The sequence below is a fragment of the Osmerus mordax genome, chromosome 11 (genome assembly GCF_038355195.1).
Source record: "Osmerus mordax isolate fOsmMor3 chromosome 11, fOsmMor3.pri, whole genome shotgun sequence".
Classification (NCBI taxonomy): Eukaryota; Metazoa; Chordata; class Actinopteri; order Osmeriformes; family Osmeridae; genus Osmerus; species Osmerus mordax.
Genome location: NC_090060.1, coordinates 12,255,772 through 12,282,593, shown reverse-complemented (window position 1 = coordinate 12,282,593; position 26,822 = coordinate 12,255,772). Strand labels below are relative to the sequence as shown.

The window sequence follows — 26,822 nt, the reverse complement described above, 5'->3', positions numbered from 1 at the left end:
CTAAATCATGCAGTTCACCGGTCTGGGACTGCACATTACTCACACCGTCTGCTGCTTATGCCAAATAATCCACCTTGCTGTCTTCCAATCGCTCTCTGTTACACTATCCTCATTAATTATGTGTCCAAGCAAACAAAGTGTGCCCCAGATTAACAAAAAGTGCACTTTTATGAATTAGTTTCTTGGGGAAAACCAGCACAGTGAATGCAGATGACGAAACATTATACAATGACATATACTTAATACAAGAAATTATGAATACATTTTTTTTCTAAATTACTTTTTCCCATCTTTCTGAAGCCACCATGTATATTGGTACCGTTGTGCATGTATAGCAACACAACAGAAAAGGCTTGGAGTGGGATTTACAGTGAAGCCTAGGTTTTATTTATTCTGTTCAACATACAGCACTTTGTCACAGGCTGTTGCTAGTCAAAGTGAGCTGAGGAGCCCTGAAGGTTACATAACACAGCAGCTCTACAGCAGCTAGTTTAAAACCATGTTGCTGCGTGTATGGATGTATAGATGATCCTGGTCCTAATGTATGGCACAACAAACCCTTAACATCCCATGTTAATCCAATGTTTTCTCAGATATAAGTATTTATATTTAATGAGAAATTAAAAGAAACAAATTGTGCCACAAAGGTCACAGGGGAAAATATTATTTGTCTCTATTGTAAAATAATCAATAAAACTGATTCCAAGACAACTAAGTGCCACTTCAATTGTCCCCCCCTCCCTGTCTGTCCCAGCCAGGGGACATGGTGTCTGTTTATTCAACTGAATTTTAAAGGTCCATCTATATCCATTTGCAACAAAGAAATATCATATGGCATTGAGCAAATTTGAAATAACAAAGGAAAACACTGCCATCCAGGACCTAATTACCATTATCCGTCTTATTAAATGGGAGATTGTGTTATGAATTTTACATGAGAGTTTGTCTCTTTGCTCAGGCATTTTAAATACTACTACAAACACTGCATGAGCTGGCAAGCTTGAGCATGTTTGCAACAGCACCACTCATGAATTCACATTGACCTTATCAGACAATTTACAGTACCTGAATGATGGTCACTTAGATAAATGACCATGTCTAAATTACATTTGGCGAACCGCAATTTCACATTCCACATATTGAACCAGCTGTTTGGCACACCTTGTCATGAGATGGAGATGAAAACCAAGCAGTAAAAAGAATACACTATCTGTACACAATACATTTTACGATGTTTGTTGCAAGGAACTTTTCAGATTCAATCTCATTTTACACATTTACGGCTCCAAAGCAGCCCTTTGCATTTAATGAATTTGCTATATTTCACTGGTTCATGCCAGAGTACATTCAACATCAAACTTGTGATGTGCCTGCAGTGTGTTGTAATATATTGTATATAATTTGACTGTCTAGGATTTTTGTACTAAAACATGACCAACCTACATTTGTGGTCAGGCAGTTTATTTTATGTTCCAATTCCATGTATTTACCCAATTCCCTGTATTTACTATTTTTTTGTGTGTTTTGTGCCATGTTCAGACTAAATTACACCGTAACGTATGGTTGGAGCTCTGCCAATTCCTGTGTGATGGAAAACAAGACACATAAAACATCAAGTCAAAGAAATTCAACCTAGACATACCTGCCCTTTTCAGCTAAGGGTGAGATCAGATCATTGTCAACAACATTGATGATAATGTTGAGTTTTAAACTAAGTGATAATGTCCAATGTACTAATACTGTATTGTATTTTTTTTGTTAAACAGAGGTTAATACATAAAGCCCTTCCATCAGATATCAACATTGTATATTTTTAAGTATGACATACAAAATGTACCCCTCTGGGCACAAAATAGTGCCTCAATATGCCGTTAATATGAAACCACAGTGTGACATTGTCGCAAAGGTTGCGAGAAGGGGGATCAAACCATGTTTGGCTGAAGCACTTTTCCTTTTTTGGACAGTCATTAATCACATGCTAGGTCAACTGATGGGTGTACTGTGTATGTGACATGGTGTACATACAGCATTGTGTAGTAAATAGCAAATAGTAGTAAATAGCATTTTCACATGCAGTTATAATACATTGATATTATATTTTTCTGTAAATATAAAGCAAATTAAGGCTTTGTGTTTTAAACTAGTCTACAAATAACTACATTATCTACTGACTATCATTATGTTAATATGTCTTCCACAAAGGAGGTAATCCATCCAGGACCCTATAGGTGCTATAATCCTTAGATGTTCCTGTGGACTGTAGTTCAGTGAAGATCCATGATTTAGCGTAGGGTCTCATGAAGCCCAGAAGCACAGAGGTAGCTTTGATTAAGAGAGTCAGAGCAGGAGCAGGACAGGGGGGAGCCGCACACAGATCCAGCATGAACTACCTAGTTTCTAATTATCCATTACTTTCAGAGAGACACATTAAGTGGCTTCTGATTGGTTGAAATCCAGCATTGAAGAAGCACACAGCTTGTGAGCTCTGGGGATTTTCTTGTGAGGTGTGCCAATGTCATTTACAGCCTTTTAGACCCACATTCGCAATACATACGGCTGCTATATGTGAGAATCCCAAAACCACGCCTGCCAAGAAAACGTGTGTTGTAATGAGTTCACGGCTGAGTGGAGATTTGAATTGGCCAAACTTATGTTCCAGGTGAGAGAACCCTCCCTCAACCTATTAAGATTTCCCAAAGCCCAAAACAACATCAAAACCAAAATAAAGTGAAACTTCTGGGTACAACAAAGTAAATTGTTCTCCACCACCTGTGGTGAGAAAACAACTGCTCTGTCGATATGTTTATGGTATCATCAAGTCGTGAACATCTTATAATTTCCTATCTTTGTTAATGAGAGGAACAATCTTATTTGCAGAGGTAAAATGCTTAACGCTATGTCTGTCTCTAAAGAGTGTTTCGCACAACATGGCTATGCAAATTGAAAGGAAAACATAAGCTTGCTGGAGGGGACGTTGCTCTGGATAGACAAATATGTGCTGCAAAATCCACCTCAACAAGATTTCCATGGGCATAAAAGTCCTTTCACAGCTGCACTGGGGAGGCATTCTCAATCGCCGTCTGAAACCTTGACAATGACAAGCACCTGTGCAGGGTGATGGACACTCTTGTGTAGTCAGATGTGAAAAGGCTATGGGTGAACGATGTACCTGAATCCAACAGCTCCCTCGTACAGCTCCTGGGAGGCCAGTATAAAAGAGTGAAATCCCATCCACATTGAGGACCATTGATTCAGTTAATTTTATGCCAGGAAACTGATTTCCCTGATGGGCAGTTTCACCGAAGCACATTGTCAGTGGAGAAAGCACTCCACAGTAATAATAAAGCTTTGCACACTATCTATTTAGACAGCGTTTAGAATTCATGACACTTTCCCTACCAAAGCCCTCTACAAATGCAGGAAAAATATGCTCTTATGGCTAAATACATGAATGTAATGTAAACATACTAAACACTACACCACTTGTGGCATGTGTGCTGCCTAATGTGCAAAAGATGCTGCTACTCTCTGCCATTGTACTTGGGACTGGATAGTAAAATAGACAAACCTCTCCGAATTGGATTGGACACGTTTTGTAGGAGGTTTGTGGTTGATCCCTACTCGTTGCCTGTCACTAGAGCAGTGCTAAAAGGTTAGGGAAGTGCCGGGTGGGAACCTCACCATCTGTTTTCAGTATCAGCGGTGTCGGTGGGCTCAGGACCCGTGCGTTGGTCACCGTGTTCTTCACCAGACAGATGTAGCTGCCCACGTCTGAGGGCTGCACCTTGGAGATGTACAGGTTGCCGGTTTCCTGGGAGATGAAGCGCCGGCTGTCCTCGGCCACGAACGAGGGAAACTCATTGAACACCCAGCTGTATATTATCTCTGGACGAACAGGGAGAGAGCATACAGATGAGACTAATGCACATCACACTAGGTCCCCAAGGACCCTGTTTCTTATTCAGATGGAGCAGCGTTCATCTGTTAGAGGGCGAGAGCAGTCACCTTGGGAGCTCAAATTAAGTCTATTTTTGCTTATGAATTCACAGTCACAGGACACAAGTAAACCCATAACAGCACATCTATAGTATTTCTTTTCTCCCACTACAATGCTATGTCTTACTTCTATAGGTATGAACAGCATGGAACAGTGGCTGAAAAATATGATTTTACATGGAAAATTGATAAAAAGATCTGACTTTTGTGACTGAAATGTTATCTGACTAGTAACATCTGAGTTATATGGCTATTAACATGTAAGTTAACATATAATTGCATTCAAGACAAACACATAGGGATATAAGCTATCTCCATGGCAGACTTTGCGGCACAGACGTGCATATAAATTAGACGTTCTTTGTGAAGTCATGCTGGGTTTCAAATCAAACGACAGGAAGTATAAAGATCCCATGCTGGTTTAGAACAACATTTTCTGTTGCAGCAGAACCAAATTGTACATGTTATACTAAGCAAACATCCGTCTTATAAGGACAAAATAGTTTGATAGCTTGGTTTTTGGTTATTGCCAATATCATTCAAAACAGTTTCATGCATCATAGGGTAGATACTGAATAGAATATATGTCAACAATTAACAAACAATGTGATTAATGCATGCATTTCATAGTTCATTGATTTCTATTTTTGTAATTTGCACATCTCAGGTTGTATAGCTCTAAGTTGATTAGTAAGAACAAACACAACACTAAGTTCCTATTTGATACTGTTGCAAAACTCACTAAGAAAAGTACACTCTGTGTTAGTTCAGATCTCTCTCCCAATGATTTCTTAGATTTCTTTGACCAAAAGATCATTACAATAAGGGACAAACTACAGACTAGTCCTGGAGGAGTGGCCATCAACACTGAACTTTCCTCTATACCAAGCATGCTACATGTTGAGGCTCTCACTTTAACCCTATTTCTATGGAAGTGTTCATCGAGCTGATAGACTCCTCGAAACCCACTAGCTGCCTTCTCGATACCCTCCCTGCCAAACTCTGTAGGGAACTTCTCCCTATTAATGGACCACCCATGCTTAGTATTATTAATGAATCTATTGTAATTGGCCAAGTCCCCGACGATTTCAAACAAGCTATTATTAAGCCCCTTCTTAAAAAACCAAACCTGGATCCAGGCTGTCTTAGCAACTACAGGCCAATTTCAAATTTGCCATTTTTCTCCAAATTTTTTGAAAAGGCTGTGGCACAACAGCTCACTGAGCACCTCTCCTCAAATCAGCGTTATGAACCTCTCCAGTCTGGATTTAGTCTTCACCACAGCACTGAAACTGCATTTGCCAAGGTAGTCAATGATCTATTATTAGCCTCTGACGCGGGCTCTATCTCTGTCCTGGTTGTTCTAGACCTAAGTGCAGCTTTTGACACTGGTACTGGAACGTATGGAGAACTATGTTGGGATTTCTGGTATGTAACTTGAGTGGTTTAGATCGTATCTATCTGATAGATCACAATATGTCCACTATGATGGCTGCTCATCCAGGAGCTCCACTGTAAAATACGGAGTACCACAGGGTTCAGTTCTAGGCCCTCTGTTATTTTCACTCTATATGTTGCCTTTAGGAAACATAATTAGAAGCTCTGGGGTAAATTTTCACTGTTATGCAGATGATACTCAGCTATATATGTCTATAAAGTCTGGAGAATTTCCACATGCTATGGAAAAATGTGTTTCCAGGTTAAGAACTTGGATGACTTCCTTGATTTGATGATTTCCTTCTTCTTAATTCAAATTTTTGGTCCTAAAAAATACAGAAATAATGCATCCAATCTGACCTTAGACCTAGACGGCGTCAAAGTCTCTCAAAGCCAGCTGGTAAAAAATGTAGGAGTCACAATGGACCCAGACCTTTCGTTTGAGTACCATATTAAGCAAATTACCAGAACTGCATTTTTCCATCTACATAATATTTTCAAAATACGAAAATTCCTCTCAAAGGATGATGCTGAAAAACTAAGACATGCATTTGTTACGTCCCGATTGGACTACTGCAATGTGTTGTTCTCTGGCCTCCCAATTACCTACCAAAAAAATTTACAGCGGGTGCAAAATGTTGCTGCTAGACTATTGACTAGAACAAGAAAGTTTGATCACATAACATCTACTCTTGTCTCTTTACACTGGCTCCCTATCCAACCCAGAGCTGACTTCAAAGTTCTACTACTAACTTGCAAATCTCTGCATGGATTGGCACCACTGTACCTCTCCAGTCTCCTTGCACCCTATTGTCCCGCAAGGACACTTAGATCTCAAGATGCCGGCTATCTGGTGGTTCCCAAAATTAAGAAAAAAACTGCTGGAGGTAGGGCGTTCTCATATAGAGCACCTCTTCTCTGGAACAAATTAACTGTCTCAATTAAGGAGGCTGATACTGTTTCGACATTTAAAATTAGGTTAAAAACGTTCTTGTTTAGTCAATTCTACGATTGTTAAAGGTGAGTATGTGTGTATTTACATTCTATGTAAATCTGGGGTGTGTGTTTGCCTATGTGTGTATCACATGCAACTTTAAATTGTAATTATAGCTTATATGTTCACATTGCCCCATCTGGATGTTACATCTAGATGTTACAAATAAAGTAAACCTGTTACTGTATATTGTTACTGTTATAGTTGCCGTTGCTGAATATTGTTACTATTATTGTTTCTGTTACTAGTTGGAGACAACGGGGGACGGGTTGTTTTCATCCTTATTCTGTAAGTATAACTTATTTTAGAGTTCTTTCCCCTGGAACAGATTTCATGTTTCAACCGAGGGGGGCTGTCGCTGTCTTGGTGTGTGGGGCTGCATCAAATACCCCTTTTTGCTCTGTTAAATTGCTGCACTAGTCCACACTTGACCGGTGGGGATCTCATTCTATTATGACTGTAACTGTTAGGTGGTCCTGGCATTCTCTAATCCCTGCTCTCCTCTCTCTGTCCCCCCCCCCCACACACACACATCCCTTGTGGTGTGGGGGGTTTGAGCTGTCAGCACCTGCCTGGTCGTCGGTTGGCCAACGCTGGACCTGGTCGTCAACCGGGAACCAGTCTCCATGATGGCCAACAGCGAGTCTCCCAGTCCTGTCCTACATCTATAAAGTTGAACAATGGATTTTGGTGTTTCAAAACCCATTGACACTGTATGAATATGTTTAGCCTGTGTTCTACTCCTCTCTCTCACCAACCGTCTCTGGAGGAGGGGATCCCTCTCTGAATTGCTCCTCCCAAGGTTTCTTCCATTTTTTCTCCTGTTGGGAGTTTTTCTGGGAGTTTTTCCTTGTCTTCCTTGAGGGTTTAGGTTGGTTGAGGGGCAGTTCTATGGGCGTATGTGAAGCCCTCTGTGATCTGTATGCTTGCGTGTAAAGAGGGCTATACAAATAAATTTGATTTGATATAGCTGACTAATCACTGACAAGACTCATAGATGTTTAAACATTGATATATTTACACTTAGTTAAAGAGTTAAATTGCATATACAAATGGTGGAGTCTTATGTTTTGGTGAAGTCCTAATTTCATGTGTACTTACATAAATTATTTTTGTTGACGCAACTACTTTACATTAACCTTAAAAGTTGTAGATCATTTGAACATGAGCCTGATTAATGCTACATAGCAGAGCCAAGAGTGATCTATAAATTTGAATTCAGAGGTCATAGTAACTTCATAAAGCATCAACACAAAAACCTTCTCATACAGAGCAAAGCCATAAAATTGAAAATAATAACCTGTTCACATCTCAGCGATTCCAAATTATTTTCAATTATATGACCATTCTAATTTTACAATGCTTCCTCCTTAATAATGTAGTTAAATTCTCCTACAACAGAATGAAATACATTAACCTAAAGATTGTTTTATGTTCCCAGAATATTAATTTCGATTTTCTACTCACATTCATCTAATAGCTCATTAAACAAGGCTCTAAACATTTAATTGATGCAATTTATAACTAAATCACAACTACATCACCTCTATTGGACTGCATACAATACACGTAACCAAAAAGGAAGCATTTGTTTTGTTCCTTCTTGACCTTCGCATGGAAGAAAATGAATGAACAGTATGCAACATATACATCATTTCAAAATATTAGCTTTTGAATAATTTTGGTCCATTTCAAATGTTCATGATTCGAAGGATGTTTAGTTTCATGCCAATTAAACATATAGGCATTCCAGTGGAACACCACCAACATCACTAGAAAAGTCCTATGTTCCAGGCACTTTGTTACTATTGGGTCAACACTGGTCAATGAGTCAAAATGAGAACACCTGCCCAAGGAAGAAATGCATACATGTTTTTGAATCATTTGCCCTAGACTTTGATTTATTAAACTGGGAATAGCTTATGGTGAATGTGATTCGAAAATTCAATCTCCACTCTCCACCAGCTGTGCAGTCTCTGATTTCTACATGTTACCATGACATGCAATATGGCATCCAGGAAATGGTTGTGCAGCTGAAGAGCACTTGGCAGAAAGTCCCTTGGGGAAACTCCAGTGGTGGAGCAGAGCTGATCCAAAGAGAAAACGTGGATGATTCATGGCTACAAAAGAGGGCTCACACAGGAGCTTACATTAGAGGACAACTGCATTGCGATTTGAGATTTGCCATTAAATGTCCCCACATGCTGCGTGGCATGTGTGTTATAATTGCCTATTCTGGATTTCCTTTCATTTCTAATGATGCAGTAAATTTGAACTCTGAGACCCTGTGTCTGCTTAAAGTGGATCATCGTCTAGGACGATGAGCAAAAATCTAAGAAGAAATCTGACACTGAAGGCTGCATCAAAACAGTATCAGTTGACCATATACTGTACTAGCTGGATAGAATAACAATGGCATTGTTTTTGATACAATGTATGGTTCACAGTGCAATTTGTTTTAATGGCAAAGTACTGTACAGTATGCCATAATACTATAGTACTATACCCCTCATCCCTGCCGCCATTTCCTCCTCTCATGTCACGTCTGAATGGCAGCTTGAATAATGCGTCCGTTAATAAAACTGAGAGCCACACCTGGGATGGGGGTGAGAACTTCCTACCTGGTGAGTGGGCGGGAGGAGTGCACATCAGCACTACGCCCTGTCCTTCACGCACAGAGACGTCTCCTCGTGTTCTCCCACTGAAGGCACCCAGATCTGCAACAGAAACAAAGAAGCACTGAGTAAAAACTCAAACAGATTATGTTTACAAACACTTGGACCTTCATCCTGTACTAATATGACAGACAGTAGCAAAACATTTTCTGGTGTAAATGTATTTGGAAGAACCATCTGTGAGAATTTAAAAGATTTTTTACACTACACAGTATAGCTTTACTTCACCTCTGGGAAACGGCCTAGAGCTTAAACAGCAATGCAGGTGAGACTCTGCATCTGCCTCAAAGCACTTCAAAGGCAAGCTATTCAAGCTAATGAAAAGTTAAACCTAGCTGTCTGCTGACCTGAGGCAGGACTGTGAGTCCCTACCACTTTCATTCCATCACTCTGAGGAGAATGTTTACCATTATACAGTCACAATTTGATAATTATGGCTCTTAGAAAATATAAAAACCTCAGTTTCTTCGAAATTTCAGATGCATTGAACAAACATTGTTCAAACAGGATTCAAAGTCTTTATATCAAAACGTAGCATGCAAGTGGTGTTCGGGTGTCTCCCTTGGTCAGAGTGTACCCCTAAGGCTGAGAACTTAACGCAGAGGACCGTGTTTGAATCTGGCACGGGCCATTTCCTGCATGTCTTCCTCTATCTCTCCCTTCTTTTATGTCAGTCTCTTTCTCAAAGTAGCATGCAGTCAGTTTATATATTTAATAAATGGCAACATGTATTTGTAAAGATGGGGCAAGAAAATGTATACAGGCTTATATTGGAAGTCCAGCTGATTAAAGGTACAAAGTAGATAAAATAAGCACCATTTGAAATTGTTTATACTATCCAGTGACATCCCCTGTTCATGATTTTTATAAAACACCACTGAGTGTGTCTTGCATTGCAAGGCTTGATATTTGAATAATCATTTGAACCCATTTACAGAATGGCTCAACAGAGTTCTAAGATTGTATGTATCTGCCTGGTACATTGACAGCCTGGCCGTATTTACAATGATGAGGAATGAGGGATACCATCCCCCGCAGGACTGGAGTGACACTTTGGCAGGCCTATTGACCCTCTTTCATGGGGTGATCCACATGGCCACCTCACAAAAAACTGGGGATATCAAACGAAGAAAAACACAAAATAAAAAGGCATTTGAGAAGATAAGACAATGTTGCTAACCCCAGAAGAGTTTAGGTGGGACAGATGACTCATGCATTACTCTTTGGGGCACGATATGTCCGGGTTTATTGGAGGGAAAAATAATCTTGAGTACATGATTTATCTGCACTAACAAGCTGCATTGAAGTAAAGCTGTGCAGAGATCCTGAAGAGCACTGTCACCATGTCGACTATCGATTCATCTGTTCATGTCCATAGCCCGTCTGTGGTCTCCGTATCTGTCCCTTTTTTGTGCTCAGTACTCCATTTAGAGATGACATTCCAAATATAGCTAATCAATTTCTACTCCTGTAGACAAAATGAGCGAATGGATTTCCTTTTTCTTCTCCAGAGGGAAAGATGAGGAAAATAAATAATTAAAATTTCACTCAAGATGAGGAAGCCAAATAGCTAAGGCTTTGGTTTGTAGGGCTGGCTATGAATATCAATGGTATGTGAGACCAGTAAAAATTCATAAAATTTACAGAGATGTCAAAGTTATTATTGATGATATTGGATATGATTTCCACTGGAAGTGTCATGAGAAAACGTATGAGAATAAGTAAAACAGATGCTGGATATCCAAAGCAGTCTCAAGTTCTCTTGACATATTCCCTTTGTAAAGTGATACGTTATTTAAGTGAATCAATGTCTTCAATATGTCTTCAATCAATATGTCTTCAATATGTCACCAATGGCATATGGTACGACTCAGAAATTAATATCTGTTCATTTGTAAACACATCTGCCACTCTTATAAGTTGTGTATAATTACTATGGCAAATTTGCACCTGGCTGGGTTGTGTGGGAAAATCATACATTTCGATGTTTGTAGCAAGTCTTCATACTGTCTGCTATAGGTCCTGTTAATGTTGGATATAATTAAAACATATTGATGTACAGATTGAACGTATTTATTTAATCAAATATTTTTAGAATTACATAAAATGGGACAGTGCTGAGTTACATTACTTGTTTACCACAAAAGTCAAACGTTCACTGTATCTCCAACTCTGTGTTTTACATAATACATCTCGTCTATTTTAGAACAATATATGCAATGTCACACGTGAATGATACTGACTCACTTCTACCGAAGATCTCAGTATGGCTCGATACCCGAGTCTCCCCCACCCTCGTGTCTGCAGGGACTAGAGAGGATCCCACTGGGGAGGAAGATCAGAGGCTTTCCCCTCTGCCTGCTGCCTTCAAAGACAGGACTGGAAAATAGCCCAAGTGTGAGTTCAGCAGCTCAGAATTTCAAAACAAAGAGAGAAAAAGAGGTGCTACTGGTACAGGTTTCGAGGCAGAGTACAGGGCCGTTGAGTAGAATATTGAAACCCTTGGCTGCTGTGTTCTTGATGCACTGAAGAAAGGTTGACGCTCCCTCCTCCTCTCCTGTTCCCAGACAGTACTTGGCGATGCTCAAAATGCATGCACTGGACACAGAGTAAAGGACCACTATTCAGGGCTGCCCAAGGTAATGCTTTAGAGAGAAAAAAAGATAAGGAGACACTATAATACATAACCTCCCTACTCAGTGAAACATCTTCCAAGGACCTGAAACAGCTGCAAAGTTTGAACACCATCTTACAATCCATAAAACATTACTGGTGTAGGTGAGTTTTATAATAGCGACTTTATACTCTGGGTGGTGAAGAAGGCCATTCAATGCATGAAACTGTGCCATGCCATTATTTAAAAAAATGTGAGTTTCAAGCGGAGTGATTAATGATGCTCATTTGTTATGCTGAGTGAGAGAAGTAAGGCTCTGCATCCAAATGTTTGGTGCAGGGCACTTTTCTTTCTACTTCTCTGTCTCTTTATGGCTTATGTCATGTTAAGCCCAGGCGGAGATACTGTACTGTTGGTTACACCTTTTTATGCTACGTTTGTACGTGTTTATGTGCATAAGAGTTATGAAGAATCTGTAAATTTTTTACACACAAAGACATGCACGCCCACGCACACACAAATACACTCTGGGTTCGCTGTTGTTGACCTAGCCAGGCTCAGCAGGCAGTTGCCTCTATTGATCTCCCAGTGGGTCCTGTCAAGGCTGCACACAGCGCCCATTCTCAAGGTAGACACTACTAGAATGAGCATGTAGCATATCTCAGTGTTTGTAGAGGGAGCTATTTTAACAGAATGTATTCTAACTTCACAATCTGGACATTGACATGGTCAGAAAGCTGTTGAAAGGCTTTTGAGAGCAATAATCAAACAAAAAGTGTCTGAATCATGAGTCTTGAGAACATGCAAACAGTTTTATAATATTTGGTTTAAAATAAGAGAAAACTATTTGAGTCACCATCTGCAGTAGCTTACCACCTTCAACCACATTAGCAACAGGGTATGTATGGAAAAACAGAAAATGGCTTTTAAGTCGATATTTTTGATGTGTTGGATTGTGCATGGTATCGAGATGCACTATAAATAACAACAAACAGCAACATGCCCTGTCCATGCAATCGCACAGAGAACAACCTTTGAGTTAATCCTAGTGATAGGGTACTGTAGCTGCAACACATTGGCAAGACTTCACTGGGTATGCAACGCAAACAAAAACCTCCAGTACACAAGCCAAGCCAACAAACCTTTTCTTTGGGTAGAAAGTGAAGCAAAAATCATTGCTTTGCTTTTTCCTTTCAATGGAGTAATTCATCACTTCCACCTTCACTTTTACCTCCAGAAACAAAGTATAAGTCCCCATAAAATAAAGAAATAAACATAACATCATGTATTTCCTAGAAACAGTCCACCGACAGAGCATACTGAAGCATAAGCTCCCTGTGGGCATGCCAATAAGGCTATTATGGTCATTGCTCCTGAGGAAACTGTGAGCAAAACCAACAATGTGGTTTCCACCAAGCACTGCGCCACAGGCCTCTTCTTCTATGCTTCCTTGGCTTGTGATGATGGTTTGGAGTTTGGCCAGGGGATTACTAGGGGAAGAAATGTGCTTTTTGGTTTCATTCAGCACTGAGGCACAGAGTTGAGGGCACTTTCCCAGCTAATAGGCAAATCAGGGGTAGATGGAGCCAGTGGAGCCAAATGCGCAAGCAAAAGGTGGTGTTACATGGTGTTTATGTACCCCTGGAACTAAGCAGGTCTAGTTTAGTCAAAAAGACACAGGGCTTGAAGTTAAAAACGTACATCTTAAGGGAATGATCCCATTAACTAACCTATTTTTTACATTTACATTTACATTTAGTCGACGCTCTTATCCAGAGGGACTTGCAGTAAGTACAGGGACATTCCCCCGAGGCAAGTAGGGTGAAGTGCCTTGCCCAAGGACACAGCGTCAGTTGGCATGACCGGGAATCGAACTGGCAACCTTCGGATTACTAGCCCGATTCCCTCACCGCTCAGCCACCTGACTCTACCTGACTTTTAACATATATAATTTGTAAATATTCAGAAATATTACCATGTGCCAGTACTTTACAAATATATGGGATATAAAAAAGGTGAATAAAGCAACAAGGAAAATACTTACAAGCAAACTGCAAGAGGGCGTCTCGACTCAGGATTGTTCCATAGCTATTATCTGCTTTGCACTGGTATCTCCCGTAATCCGTGACTTCACTTGCATTGGTTATGATCAAGTTTCCGTCGATAAAGGTGTAGCGATAGTCTGATTCAACATCCACCTCTGTCCCATTGATGAGCCAACTTCCAACACAATTAGAGCAGAGATGGGTTAATAAAGGAGATTGACAACATTGTGAACGAGGACAGAAGATGGACATACAGTACCTGTACGTAGGTGGAGGATTGCCTCGTGCTTCACAGTTCATCATCACCTTCCTCTCTTCTGAGTCCAACGCAAAGATGCCATCTTCGGGCTCCTGAATGAATACTGGTCCAAACTCTTCATTCTCTTAAGTCAGAACACATGGATTGTGTCAGGGAATTCATCACCTTTTTGTCCAATAGCCAAAGGTGAAAATGATCGCACAATGACATCCAGCCTCCATAGTGAAGAGTGAGCATTCTCCTTCACTGACTCCATTTGACAGGCTATGCGGGTTTACTAAAATGTAATTTTTACACAAATTCCTCCTTTAATTGTTACTTTGCTTTGTGTTCAAACACAATTAACTGTACTTTACTTTCTCTAAACCATTTCTGTGTTTTTATGGATGTATACCCTTCTGAAAATAATGAGTACGCAGAGGGCCCTCATCAGCATGCGGAACTGCTGTTGCATAACTGATACAATACAGCTTTAAAGCTACAGGCTGCCCATGGGATATTAGTACTGTAGATATTCACACTACAATGAATACAGTTGTTTTGATGGACAACATTCAGACCTGAGCATGCATTGCTCTTCATTGAAAATATCCAATCTTTTTTTAAGTCTTCTCTATCACCTAATTTATGGACAGGGGTGAAGTAAAGGCTTAATTATATGAGTATGAGAGATAGGTTTACAGTATAAACAATAGAGCAAAACATGTCTTTATGAAGAATGCCAATTAGTACTTTCATATTTCTCTGTTATAATCAAAGTCTAAGTTGGAGGGCACTGTGGTTCACGGTGCTAATTGTTGCACTGAAGCAAACTTAAAAGCAATTAGCAGCTAATCCATGCTAAACAAAGTAAGTCTACATGGACGAGCCACGTGCTTATCTTCCAAGTGTAAAACAAGATGCCACTGACTGCTTCATGGCAATACATGCCCTGCGAGATGAAAGAGCTCTATTTTTGAAATAGCACTCCTACAATGTCCATATGCTTACTGGTTTGCTGCCTCTCTCATCCACGGTTCCTGCCAGTCCCTTTGTGAGCAATTCCCACTTTGATGTGGTCTTCAGCTACTTTCCAGCCTACTTTCCACATGTTTACTAAAGGTTAAACTTCTCACAGAGAAAGAAAAGCAGGTCTCTTGAGGCAAATGTTGAATACATTCGAAATGCCATATTAATCTGCTTTTCTATCTGCTAATGTATTGCATACATCCATCTAAACTAAATTACTTGATTTATTTTGTCAAAGAGTGTTGGCCGGCTTTGAAGATACTTATCTGTTGTGAGAGGTTACACAACTGACCATTGTTATGAAACACACATGTCCTGGCATAAATCCCGATCTTCCAATAGCCTGCTGCACTTATTTGCCTCCATTTAAGAATGATCTGATGACAAAATAGCTTTTTTCTTGTAATCTCCACAGCCTCTTGGCATCAAAAAAAGAACTCCATGGGGAAAATAATGGCTCTATAAGACTATACATAAATCAGATGTAGACAGAACACACTGAATGAAGACTAAGCCAGCTGTCTTACACAAAATCTTTTAAAATACAACAAAGCGATTGGGTGATAGAGAAGATGATCTACTCCTGTATAAGTGAGTTTCACTCCGAGGTTAGTAGACATAATCAAACATCCACTGCTCAAAAAAATAAATAAGAGACAAAAATATGTCTGCACTATCTTCCAGTGACACATCTGGAAGATGTGCTTGTACTTCTGTAACCATCCTGACTTCAGGGAGGTAAAATATGAAATCCGATAGTTCCATGAAAGATTTATCTGCAACCACAATGACATTGAAGAGTGAAAGGTAAAGGTGAATGAATATCAGAATATAACTGTTAAGGCTTTCAGGTCCAAGATGACACATGTACTGATAATAAGGGACACTTATTCATGGAGGAAAGAAAATGGATTGAGGCATTTCCTGGATCTGCATGCTCAAAGGATCATGCACACTTCCAAATGCAAACATTGGCTGTATATACAGCCTTATCTTGAAGGCAGTATTGATTCCATTAACATGGATATAATGCCACAGCTACTAGTATACAGTGTCCATATATTCATGCAGACTGAGATGGATGCAAATGTTTCTTCTATGGAGTATGCACAATAACACTGCAGACTTGGTCAAGGCTTTAGAGTGCTCTCCAACTTACTTACTGGCTATTAACTCATAGCATTAGCAGCACTACTAAAAGCAGCCATGGTCCCTTAAGTTCCAGCTCGGAGCATTTGACCTGTTTTAAGGTAGATAAAGAGTAGGAAGGCAGCTGTCCATGAATAACCTGACTCAGAGCACTTACAGGAAAAAAGATGCTTACGTCTTCAGAGAGGACACTGTAGTGTAGTTTAAGTATATAAAATGACAGTTTTTTTTTTAAATGCACACAGCAAAGAAGGGGAAATACTCTCAGAAAAACTCTAATCAGTGCATGCGATCTAATCGTAACTTCTGTAGCTAGCAACAGTGGGAAGTGCAGTGTGAAGGTATGCTGCTTTGAAAACTAAATATACTGTGTCTAAGTAGTTAGCCAATAATGTATTCCCACAGATTTTGTCTTCAATGTACAGCAGTGCACCAATAAAACATCACTGCAATGTGTGACTTGTGTGAGATGCAGATGGACATCACAGACATTACCTTTTTTCCTTCCCCGAGTCTAACAGATTTGAGAGTCTACATGTCAAGACATTAATGATGATAATGTCAAGGATATCCTTGCAGCCAAAAAAGAAATGTAATGACATCTTTGGACTCATTGTTACATTAGGGCACAATCTGACCAATTCATAAATGATTCCACATCAGCCACGGTCTCCCCATCCTGAAATTAATCCATCCTTTTCTGACAATTGTATCTATCTACAAGAGCCGAGGGAGGGGCCGATGCAGCCAGGATCCTTCTTCAATTTCACAGAGGGCATGGCCAGGTCACTCTGGACTGTACACAGTGATGATGGATAGGTGAGATTCATTTTCAGAACTAACCAAGCAGCCGGTGTTTCGTCTGAAGGCCAGGCAGAGACGACTGACCATGGCGCCCCAGATCGGATGCTTACCTTCACTCCTGTAGTCCTCTTGAGAGCTGAGCAGACTTAGAGCTGACAGGTGGTGACTGGGGAAAGACGGCCAGTCAGGAGACAACGGCCCTCTGCTACGGTCGTGTCGAGGTCTGGTCCGTGAATTGAGCAATGAGGAAGAGCTTTCCGGTTTCATCCTCAACAATGCTGCATAAGATACAGGCCTTCCCGCAACGGCTTTGGCAATGTCTACAATATAACAGAAGGACAAACAGACAGACAGACACACCGAGACAGATAAAAAGATAGACAGACAGATGAGATTTATGAGGAAAATCCTTCCCTTTCTATCTCTAGCCCATATAAATTTTCTTCTCCCAGGAGCTCATTTTTCCTTTTCCCATTCAGCTTCACAGTGACTTCACATACATCAATGCCATATGCAATATAACAACCATAACAAAAACAACTCAGTAAAATAACAGAAGATGGACAACTTTCTTTAAAGTGAAATAGTCTAAGAGGTTCATAATTGATTCTTGAATGTGTAAGATCCAGCATGACTGGATTGTCACAGCATATGATTCTCACCACACCTTCCTCGCATAGCGTCCACTTCACATGAGCTGCACAGAACGATTGCCTCGCAATCCTTGAATTGGTTGTTTTGATTCTTTTATGATATTGTCTTTGATTATACTGTTTACTGGAGAAGGTCAGCACAGACACATAGTGAAACAAAGATTGTACATTAAAAACATGCAAAAGGAAATAAGGCAAAAAGTATTGTTGACAGAAGAATGTCTGCAAATAAATATTGCTACTCATGGAGAGAAAATATTTTAAGGATGATAAAAGTCTATGATGGGTGTTTGTTTGCCTCCATGTGATCAAATGCTTTGAAAGAGTCAAACAGAATAATCCCAAGCCTTAGGGGAGTTCTCTGCTGCAAAACATTCTACTATCTTCAAATGTAAAGTAGACAACTACTATACTTCATAATTCTATTAAGACTTAATTGGCCTTCAGTGAGTTATTTTTATGCCAGAAAAGTTAAATGAGAAAGTTAAATGAGAAACTGTCAATATAGGAGTTTTATTTTAATGAATACCGCTTTATCATCTTGGTAGTCTCTACTAATATCAGTTAATTTTACTGGTGGATGGAAAGGGAAAATAAAGAAAAGATCAACACAACAGTATGACTATATCTGGTTCTTCACATTTAAAGTTCACACTGGGGATAACTTCTGACAAATGCAGCCTATTATGAGGACACTCTTTTGTCTGTTTGACTGGCGGAACCGGCAAGCGCAGGCTCTTGTCAACTGTCACCTTCATCTGATAAAGGCAATGACCCTTGCAGATCCCTTTGATCCTTATCTTTTGGAAGATGGAAAAAGAAAACACTCTCTGTGGCTGAAAACCGTCCAACGCTGTGTTACAGAGGATAGTGGGGGTGATGTCAAAAGTGATTATTCAGCCCTAACCTCACGTTTACAAAAGTATTCCTGAAGGCCCCTTACATGACACTGCACCGCACTGTCATGGATGTTTTCCTTCACAGCAAATAATCCAGGTATGCCATGATACCTGGGGATAGTAATTAGCATTATGTGGGGGGGAGGGTTATATTCACTGTGGAGCCAGTCTGCCAGGAATTCAAAACAGACAAATACAGCTGTGAAGACACTGTGAAATATCAGTAATGTGGTCACTTTTTCTTGGATCTGAATCACTCTACACAGAAAATTAGATGTGATAAACAAGTGACTTTTATGAGTACCGTAGATACTGTACCAGACAGAAACACAAAAAGACAATGCCATACAAAATCAAGTAATGTGCAGCTGATTCAGGGGAGCTGAGGAAATGACAAATAGAGCCAAGACAATGAAACTTCCCTCATCTGCAGCCTCTAGACCTTAGTGTGGAAAATTAATTAAAATAACATAAGTAGGTGAGGCGTTCATCGAGGCTCAAGTAGACGGACATGATTAGCCATAGCCTGTAAGATTAATGAAGACCTTCAGAGGGAGATTATATTGACAGAAGCTGATTATGCTTGAGAACATTTATTCAGTGGAATATCATTACAGATAGACCAATCCATATATCATTTGCCACTCCCCCCTCCCATCGTTTCTGACATCTTACTAAACCCAGTCTTTTCCCTGATCCTCGGTGCACAGGGGGGAATTTATGTGCTCAAAATGAGTCTAGCTTCAACCTTTCAAATGAAACATAACGTAAGACTAAGAATATATCTGACAATACTGATGTTCCTACTCATTCATAAGGTGACTTTGAGGAATGTGAAGGCATATGAGGCTCACAGTCTTTGCTTATAATTGCTGGCCAATTATAAATCACTGTCACCGCCCAAATATAAGTTTGTTTGTATACAGGATCAACTGTTAATATTTAGATGAGCAATATCAACATAATCCAGCAAGCAACAATAAGCATGTTTTTGATCTTATTTTTTTTTCTTTCTAAATGTCATACTGGATATGTCTCATGTATAATGTCATTTTTTATGATATGCTCTGTGTTTGTGCATTGCATACAAATACAGAGTCTTCTCCAAACAAATGCTTACATAGGGAACTGTATTTCTGGTGCACGACTCCTTTGCCCTTGGTAAAAATGATTTCATGCATCACTTATGCTGAACTACATATCTATATTCCATCCAACCCACATTCAATATTGAAAAAACGTATGAGTTATTTGAGGCTCAAGATGAATTGCAATCACAAACTTTAAATTGTGCAATACTCAAAATAAAGTTTTCATCAAGAGCAGTTAAACAGTACAGCAGTTCCTTTCCCCCCAGTGAACAATGAAGACGCTCACTGTGACTGCTGGGTGTACACTAAACACTACACAAAAATGTTGTCTATTTATTCAATATTTCTACTATGGTGGCATTGATCATGGGCACTAACTATGTAGAATCTGCTTTGAGGCCAAAATGTAAGCCTGCCATTTCAAAACACACTACACAACTGCATCAAATACTTCCAGACACTTGGTCACCACCATCAATCTGAGTTTTCTGCTCGGGTTGTCACTGTCATGCACATGCCTCCGCTTGCCCTTTGCTCATGAGAATCACAGAATAAATTGAATTGAATGACAATTTAATGACATTAACTTAGGATATTGTATTTAGTTAAGTGATAGTAATGAATTGGAACATTGCTGCGGCAGCATGACAGTCCGGGACCAAAGAGGAGAAAAATTTAAAAGAGTGTTTGCGATATAGGTTATTACAAAAGTGTAATAATGCAATGTATGGGGAGTGGTACAAGGTGTAAGTGAATGTTGTAAAGGGTTGTTGAAGATTTTGTTACTAAACCAAGATCAATGTTAAAATCCACTTAACCCTGGGAAGTCCAAACCAACTCGTACCAAGTTTCACATGTGTAATAACTTGTACCGCTAAACTGTAATCAACTACTACATAACAATTTTTGGGTTAATTCAAACTTGTTAACTCTTATGTAAACTGTTACTGTGGGTATTGTTATCTTATCCATTATAGCTGGAAGATGTAATAGAAGGAATAATAGACTACTATGCATTATATGGCCAGACAAGAAAACCTTCCTTTCAAAAACATAGGGTCTGAAAACTACATGGTGTCTGCATTTCTTCAAGAAATAATCAAAGTGCAAAACAGGCCAACAAGAGGTGATAGAGTAGTGGAGGGCAGATAAAGATACCTGCATAGTCCTCTGACTATGAACAAGCTGAGAAAGTGCTGTCGGCTGCAAACAACCCAGGCCCCATGGAATGGATTGCTGAGATCAAAAATCAATGGAAAGAAAATGACTCAGCAGAAACAAATTAACTGTACTAGCCACTCATACCGTTTTGTAAACTTGGTAAACCAGTCAAACACTTTGAGAAATGGTGCATAAATATCTCTAAAGGGTCAGCATTCTCAGGGTGAGTAAATTACTTTACTTTATTCTGTCAAATTACTATTATCAGAGTCACCCCAAGATACATTTACATTTAGTCATTTAGCAGACGCTCTTATCCAGAGCGACTTACAGTAAATACAAGATAGCCAAAAAAAATTATCCAAGTTTGTCAACTTTAAAGAATATGAGCAAGAGATAGCAAATGGGGTAACATATACTCATATATGATGACAAAGAGTACATAAATCAACATCGTTATTCAATTATTCAAATAATTTTTCATGTGGAAAAGTTACATGCAAAATGCCACTGCATTTCTTTGTAACACAGTGTTCCTCAAGAAAGTCAAGTGTTTGTACTTTGCTGCAGTATTATGTTCTGACTGGCTTTTAGATTGACTGATCAAAAGCTTTGACAAGAAAAAAAAAGTATTGCTTTGTTTCACATGGAAAACCTGCCTATGCGCAACTCAACATGCACGGTGGATGCTTAATCCTTTGCTCTTTTCAGTGTTTATCAGAGCTTTGCCAGTACCCTAGCGCCACAATAATTGCCCACAGAACAAGAATAGACCAGAAACAACAGAATAAAAGCCCTTAGAAAAACCTGTCAGAGGAAGCCTGACAGTCTGTGAGTTGTGTAAAAATATTTGCATTATAAACATATTTTCGGGTTGTTCAAACTCCTGCTTCATATTTGTTTACCCCATGTACCCTGTGAAAAATATATTATTAACTGCCTGTTGCTTCATTGGAGGTAACCATAATGTGTTAAAACATTTAATTTGTGTAATGAGTATTGTTCAGTGGGCCACGCTAAGTATGCATTAACTTTGTATGAATACTATAATTTTGTCACCCATATAAACAATTATAATACAGTATGATATATCCATCCACAGATGAAAATGGTTAGAGCTGGTGAGGTGCAACTGTTTTGTTTTTACTGATATCAGGTAAAGAAAGAAATGCAAATGTATTCTTTAATTAATGAGAAATGACTTGCGCTGAATGACCTTTTTAGCCAAATGGATTCATACTGTGAAGCTACAGTGTGCAGTAAGACTTACTATGTAGCAATGTAATCATGTAGTTGACATACATACGCATGTTCAACAATAGATGCAGCATTATGCAGACAAGATCACTTTAAATTCATTCTTGAGTTCTCTGGCGATGCTGATGGAATCCTGCCAGTCAAGTATATCGCTAATTAAATGTACCTCCTGTAAATGAAGATGCAGATCTTGCTATTGAGAAATGTTTCAATTTAAGTAATGCATTTATAAACTGTTCAATTATCTGTAAAGGTAATACATTTGCATTCAGTTCTCTGAGGATACTCATTAGAAAACAATGAAGGCTATGAAAAGTGAGAAAGTCAAAAGAGAATAGTGGGTTGGATGGAGGGAATGTTATAGTGCTGGTTAGGGCTGTCCCACTCAGTCGACTGGTCGATTGTTTGGTCGATATGCTCTTGGTCTGCTGAGACTTTCTTTTAGTTGAGCAGCCGTTTGGGAGTGTGAGATCTGATTCCCGCTTGTGTCACCATTGCTGAATTAAAGAAATGTTCTCCAGAAATTGTAGATTATATTTTCTAAGACCAATAAAGCAACTCCAAAAATATATATATATAAAAAAGGTGTTACTGTTTTTCATTGCGTTTTGTTTTTTGCACACGGCACATGAGCAGGATTAGCCTTCGAGCTGTTAGCCTACCTACAAACTCTACCATACTTTGTCTACAGTTGGTGTTATTAATCCTTTAGACAAAATGGCAAATAAAATCTGTGGTATGGAAGCATTTCATCAAAGTACCGGGTGACTCAAAACAGGAAGCTTATTATTAGTAATAGCAAATTTTATAGCGGCTGAATCTGGAATGTCCAGCAGCTACATTGAGCCAGATCGGGAACATTTTTGTACATTTATGTTTGTGTAGTTGTCAATCTCCCTTCTTATGTATATGTATTTCTTTCAGATTATTTCTTAAAACAGTGAGGTTAAAACATCACAAAAAATGGTTTGATGAAAAACATTGTGACATTTATATGAAGACAAAAAAAACATTTCAAATTTTAATTAGTCGATTTTCAGAAGTTTTCAGTCTTGGTCGAAAAAAATCTTAGTCGGGGACAGCCCTAGTGCTGGTATTGTAATGCACGTGTCAACCATCTAAAACCAGCCAAGTGCAGGAACTGTTGTTTAAGGTATATTTAAGTTAACCCTCAGCATTGTAAGCCTAACCCTACCTTAACTCACTTGGAGTTACGTTCATGGCAAAAGCTAACCATACATAAACCAAATTAAGTAATCATGTCATGTTTGTTTAAACAACAAACAGATGTGAAAGAAATGCAAAGTTAATAACACTGTGAATTTATTCGTCTGGATGGTGCTGTTATTTATTTACTTTGACTTATCATTTACTTTGGACAAAGGCTTTTCTGCACTTTCACCATAGCATTCAGGAGGATCTCACAAGTCACAATCTACCTGCCTGCAATGTTGAAATATTGCAAATTCACCAACATAGACTTACTGCATGCCTTTGCTTCATTACACATAGATACAGTAAATTCCCTTAATATCACAAACTACTTCACATGCATCCTGTGACAAATATCTATGAGCAGATGTTACTGTAACATGTCGATACTCATAACTGAGAAACTATTCTCCTTATTTGCACATCAACTGCAAAGTGATAGACAAGTCTCTCATTTCAATTGACAGTTTAATTTCAAATATCACCAGGCGTCCAAAATGAAATGATCCAATATTCAACCCCCTTCCTACTAACAACCATCACTTATTCATCGGTAGACAAGGCCTCCAGGCAGGGACCACCAGCTGGGGAGATGTTAATATCTCTTTAGTTCACACCCTTTGGGTGTTTGATGCTGGCAAACTATAGCCCATGTGTTGACACAGTGAAACCCTGGACCGGCACTGACAAGGTACAGATGATCTCCAATAATTATTTTGCGTTACAGAACAAAAAACCTTGATCAAGGGCTATTAGAATGATGAAGTTGAAGAGCAGTATTTGTGATTACCGATATAAACGTTTAAATAGGTCACTGTACAGTATCTGTCATGTCATAATTATTTCCCCCAGAGGATGCTTGAAATACACAAGATATCCGTTCGAGATATCTGATAACCTGGTTAACATATTGTTTTGTACTATTTTTCTTCGCTATGGCATTTGAAATATACTTTGTATGCAGGATGACAGATCATAGTTATGCAAATATGACTGTATGAAAGATTAAGACAGCAATGGCGCAAGAGTATAACATTTTCCGAAATCTGATAAGGGTAGCGACTAAGCTTGTTATCACTGTCCTGGCTGTAGATACCAGTGTGTGCTGCAACCAAGTCAACTACACCGGAGAGGAGATAAACCTGGCTCTCTGAACACTGCATTGTGCTTTTCTTACCTGAAAGGCCACCGATGATGGACAGGAGGAGAAGTGGTTTCCATGGTGACCCCATACTTGTTCAGGAGGGTCCCCTTCAGCGATATTGTTAGCAGGTCTGTTTCTTCATTAAAGCTGTGTCTAGGAAAAACAAAGTAAGACTGGTTGAAAGACACCTATGGTTCTCATATACACGTTCCATATATGGTCTGATTGACAGTCCAAGAGGCAATTAAAGATGTATTAACCTGGAAATATACTGGCACCTTGGGAAACAAGGAGAAGACCAACTACCTAGAATATGTACGTAGGTACATACCTACATGTAAGGGAACATGCCCGACGAGGTGTCCAATATCACCTGATAATGGACGATGCGGAGGCGTGAACCGACGGTTGCTTCCGCCGAGGGCATTATCCCGCTTGGTCAAATGCCAACGATATTTTTTTACAAACATTAATTTATGTTTTCAGGTGTTTTGTTTTTTTAACTTTAGCAAACTCTGATAATTCTAGTCCGCTCAGCTCATAGAACCACACCGGCTTTCCTTTGGCTGAGCTATTAGCGCGAAAGCTAACGTTATGCTAGCAAGATTCAAATGCAATAGCATTGTGTACGGTTGACAAACAGTAGCTAAATATAATTTTACAGTATGTTTGAAAGAAGATTGTCTATCTAACCAGCCATGTCACTGTCCCAAAATCAATATCAAGATTTTCACAGAGCTGGGGGGGGGGGGGGGGGGGGGGGGGGGGGGTGGTTGCTACCAAATATCACGCCAAGGTTTTTGGTCTTTGGAAAAGTTGGCAGCCCTGAGAACAAAGTATCGGCCATATACTAGTAACAGTTAACTTACTAGGCTACAGTACGGACGCAGCCTGTGGAGCGAGTTGAATAGCAAATGGATGTGAGATGACCGCATCAAAGATGACATTTTCTCCAAACAGTAATTATAATTTGCCAGTATGTTTAACAACATGACTAGCCAGCTATCGAGCCATGTCATTGTCCCCAAATAAAGTCAAGATTTTTAAGAAGAAAATAATCGGCCATGTGTAGAGTTGCTGCTACTGTCGTGTTGGTCGCAGCCTGTCTGCGAGGTGAATAGAGAATGGGATGTGAGATGAGCGGTTACGTGACACTGACACATTACATTTTTCAAATAGGTTAAAGTAAATATTGAAGTCACTCGTTGTTGTAAATACAAGTTAGCTTGTTAAAGTCTTTCAAAATTGTAAATGGAGGCTTTGACTTCGTCCCTGTTGTTATGGTTACTTATTTCAGACACTTTGTACAGGCTCATATATGTAGCCAGCGCAATAATTTAGAACGGTGAAAAGACAGTTTTGCTGCAATGACGTAGTAGGTGTCCGTTATGACCCGATAATGAACACCCTTGCAGCCAATCAGAATCGAGTATTCACCCAGACCATGGTATAAATGTATCTATGTATTATGTAGCTATCTGTGTATCTATCTACCTATCCATTGTTTGTGTGCTGTGTGAATACATGTATCAAACTATGTATTGGTCTGTCTGTATGTGTGTATATTTATCTCACAATCTATCTAAATTGTAGTGTGTGTCTGTCTGTCTTCATGAGCATTGTTTACTTCACTGGATACATTTAAGTGGTGCCACAGACTGCTCTAAGCAATGAGGGCTGAGGAAGCATGTCCAGATCGAGGAGGAATCTTGCCACATTCATTATTAAAGCCACCTGCTTTCCCTCACAGACTCTCTTTCTTCCCATCCTCCCAGCCTACCTCCTCCTGATGTACTGAACAGTTCCAACCCCTCATGTCCGTCATCTTTGCACAATATTAGAACAATGAGCTAAAAGCCTTTTTAGGGTCTATAGTGTTTAAACATTTACAGTTCAACTGAGTTTGACCACCAATGTTTTTGTGCAATAGCGTGGAGGAATGCAGTTTTAGTAATAGTTGTGTATTTCAGTCAATCTACAGAACAAAATGTGTGCCAGACACAGATTTTTTTGTTTGTCTTTGAGCACTCTTAACTGTAAAAAAAAAAAGAGCATCACCATGTCTTTCTCATATTTAGTTACTTTCATGTCTTTTTAATTAAAATATACAAATAAAAAACAAATTGCCAAAAGCACTTCTCAGACTAACTAATGGAAATGAAACCATGCAACATTTGGCTCAATTCCCTATTATTGCATGTTTATTACAGTTAAAAATGTTATCTTTTGGATTATAACAAGAGAATGCTACATTCGAAAAATGAGAAATGTTGCCCACCTTGCCCACACAGAAGAGCAAGGGAGATCATTCATACACATATTTCTATAGTGTTTACATATTTGTCAGAAACTGGGTCCGTCGTGTATATTGTATAATCAGGGCTTGCAGTCTGGCTGTCTAAAGTTCATCTCACTTGACTGCTC

The 26,822-nt window shown here is 39.3% G+C and overlaps 1 protein-coding gene across 1 annotated transcript in view; it reads right to left on the bottom strand.

The window, feature by feature from the left end:
* cntn5 (contactin 5) overlaps nucleotides 1-24,486 on the bottom strand; it is a 52,193-nt gene extending 27,707 nt beyond the window's left edge. Inside the window, exons 1-6 of the mRNA XM_067245831.1 lie at nucleotides 24,432-24,486; nucleotides 17,092-17,301; nucleotides 14,021-14,144; nucleotides 13,761-13,936; nucleotides 9,049-9,144; nucleotides 3,682-3,885 (exon numbers count right to left, since the gene is read on the bottom strand). Coding sequence (XP_067101932.1) covers nucleotides 3,682-3,885; nucleotides 9,049-9,144; nucleotides 13,761-13,936; nucleotides 14,021-14,144; nucleotides 17,092-17,301; nucleotides 24,432-24,486 — 865 coding nt within the window. The remainder of the gene's footprint in view (nucleotides 1-3,681; nucleotides 3,886-9,048; nucleotides 9,145-13,760; nucleotides 13,937-14,020; nucleotides 14,145-17,091; nucleotides 17,302-24,431) is intronic.
* Between the last annotated feature and the right edge of the window lie 2,336 nt (nucleotides 24,487-26,822).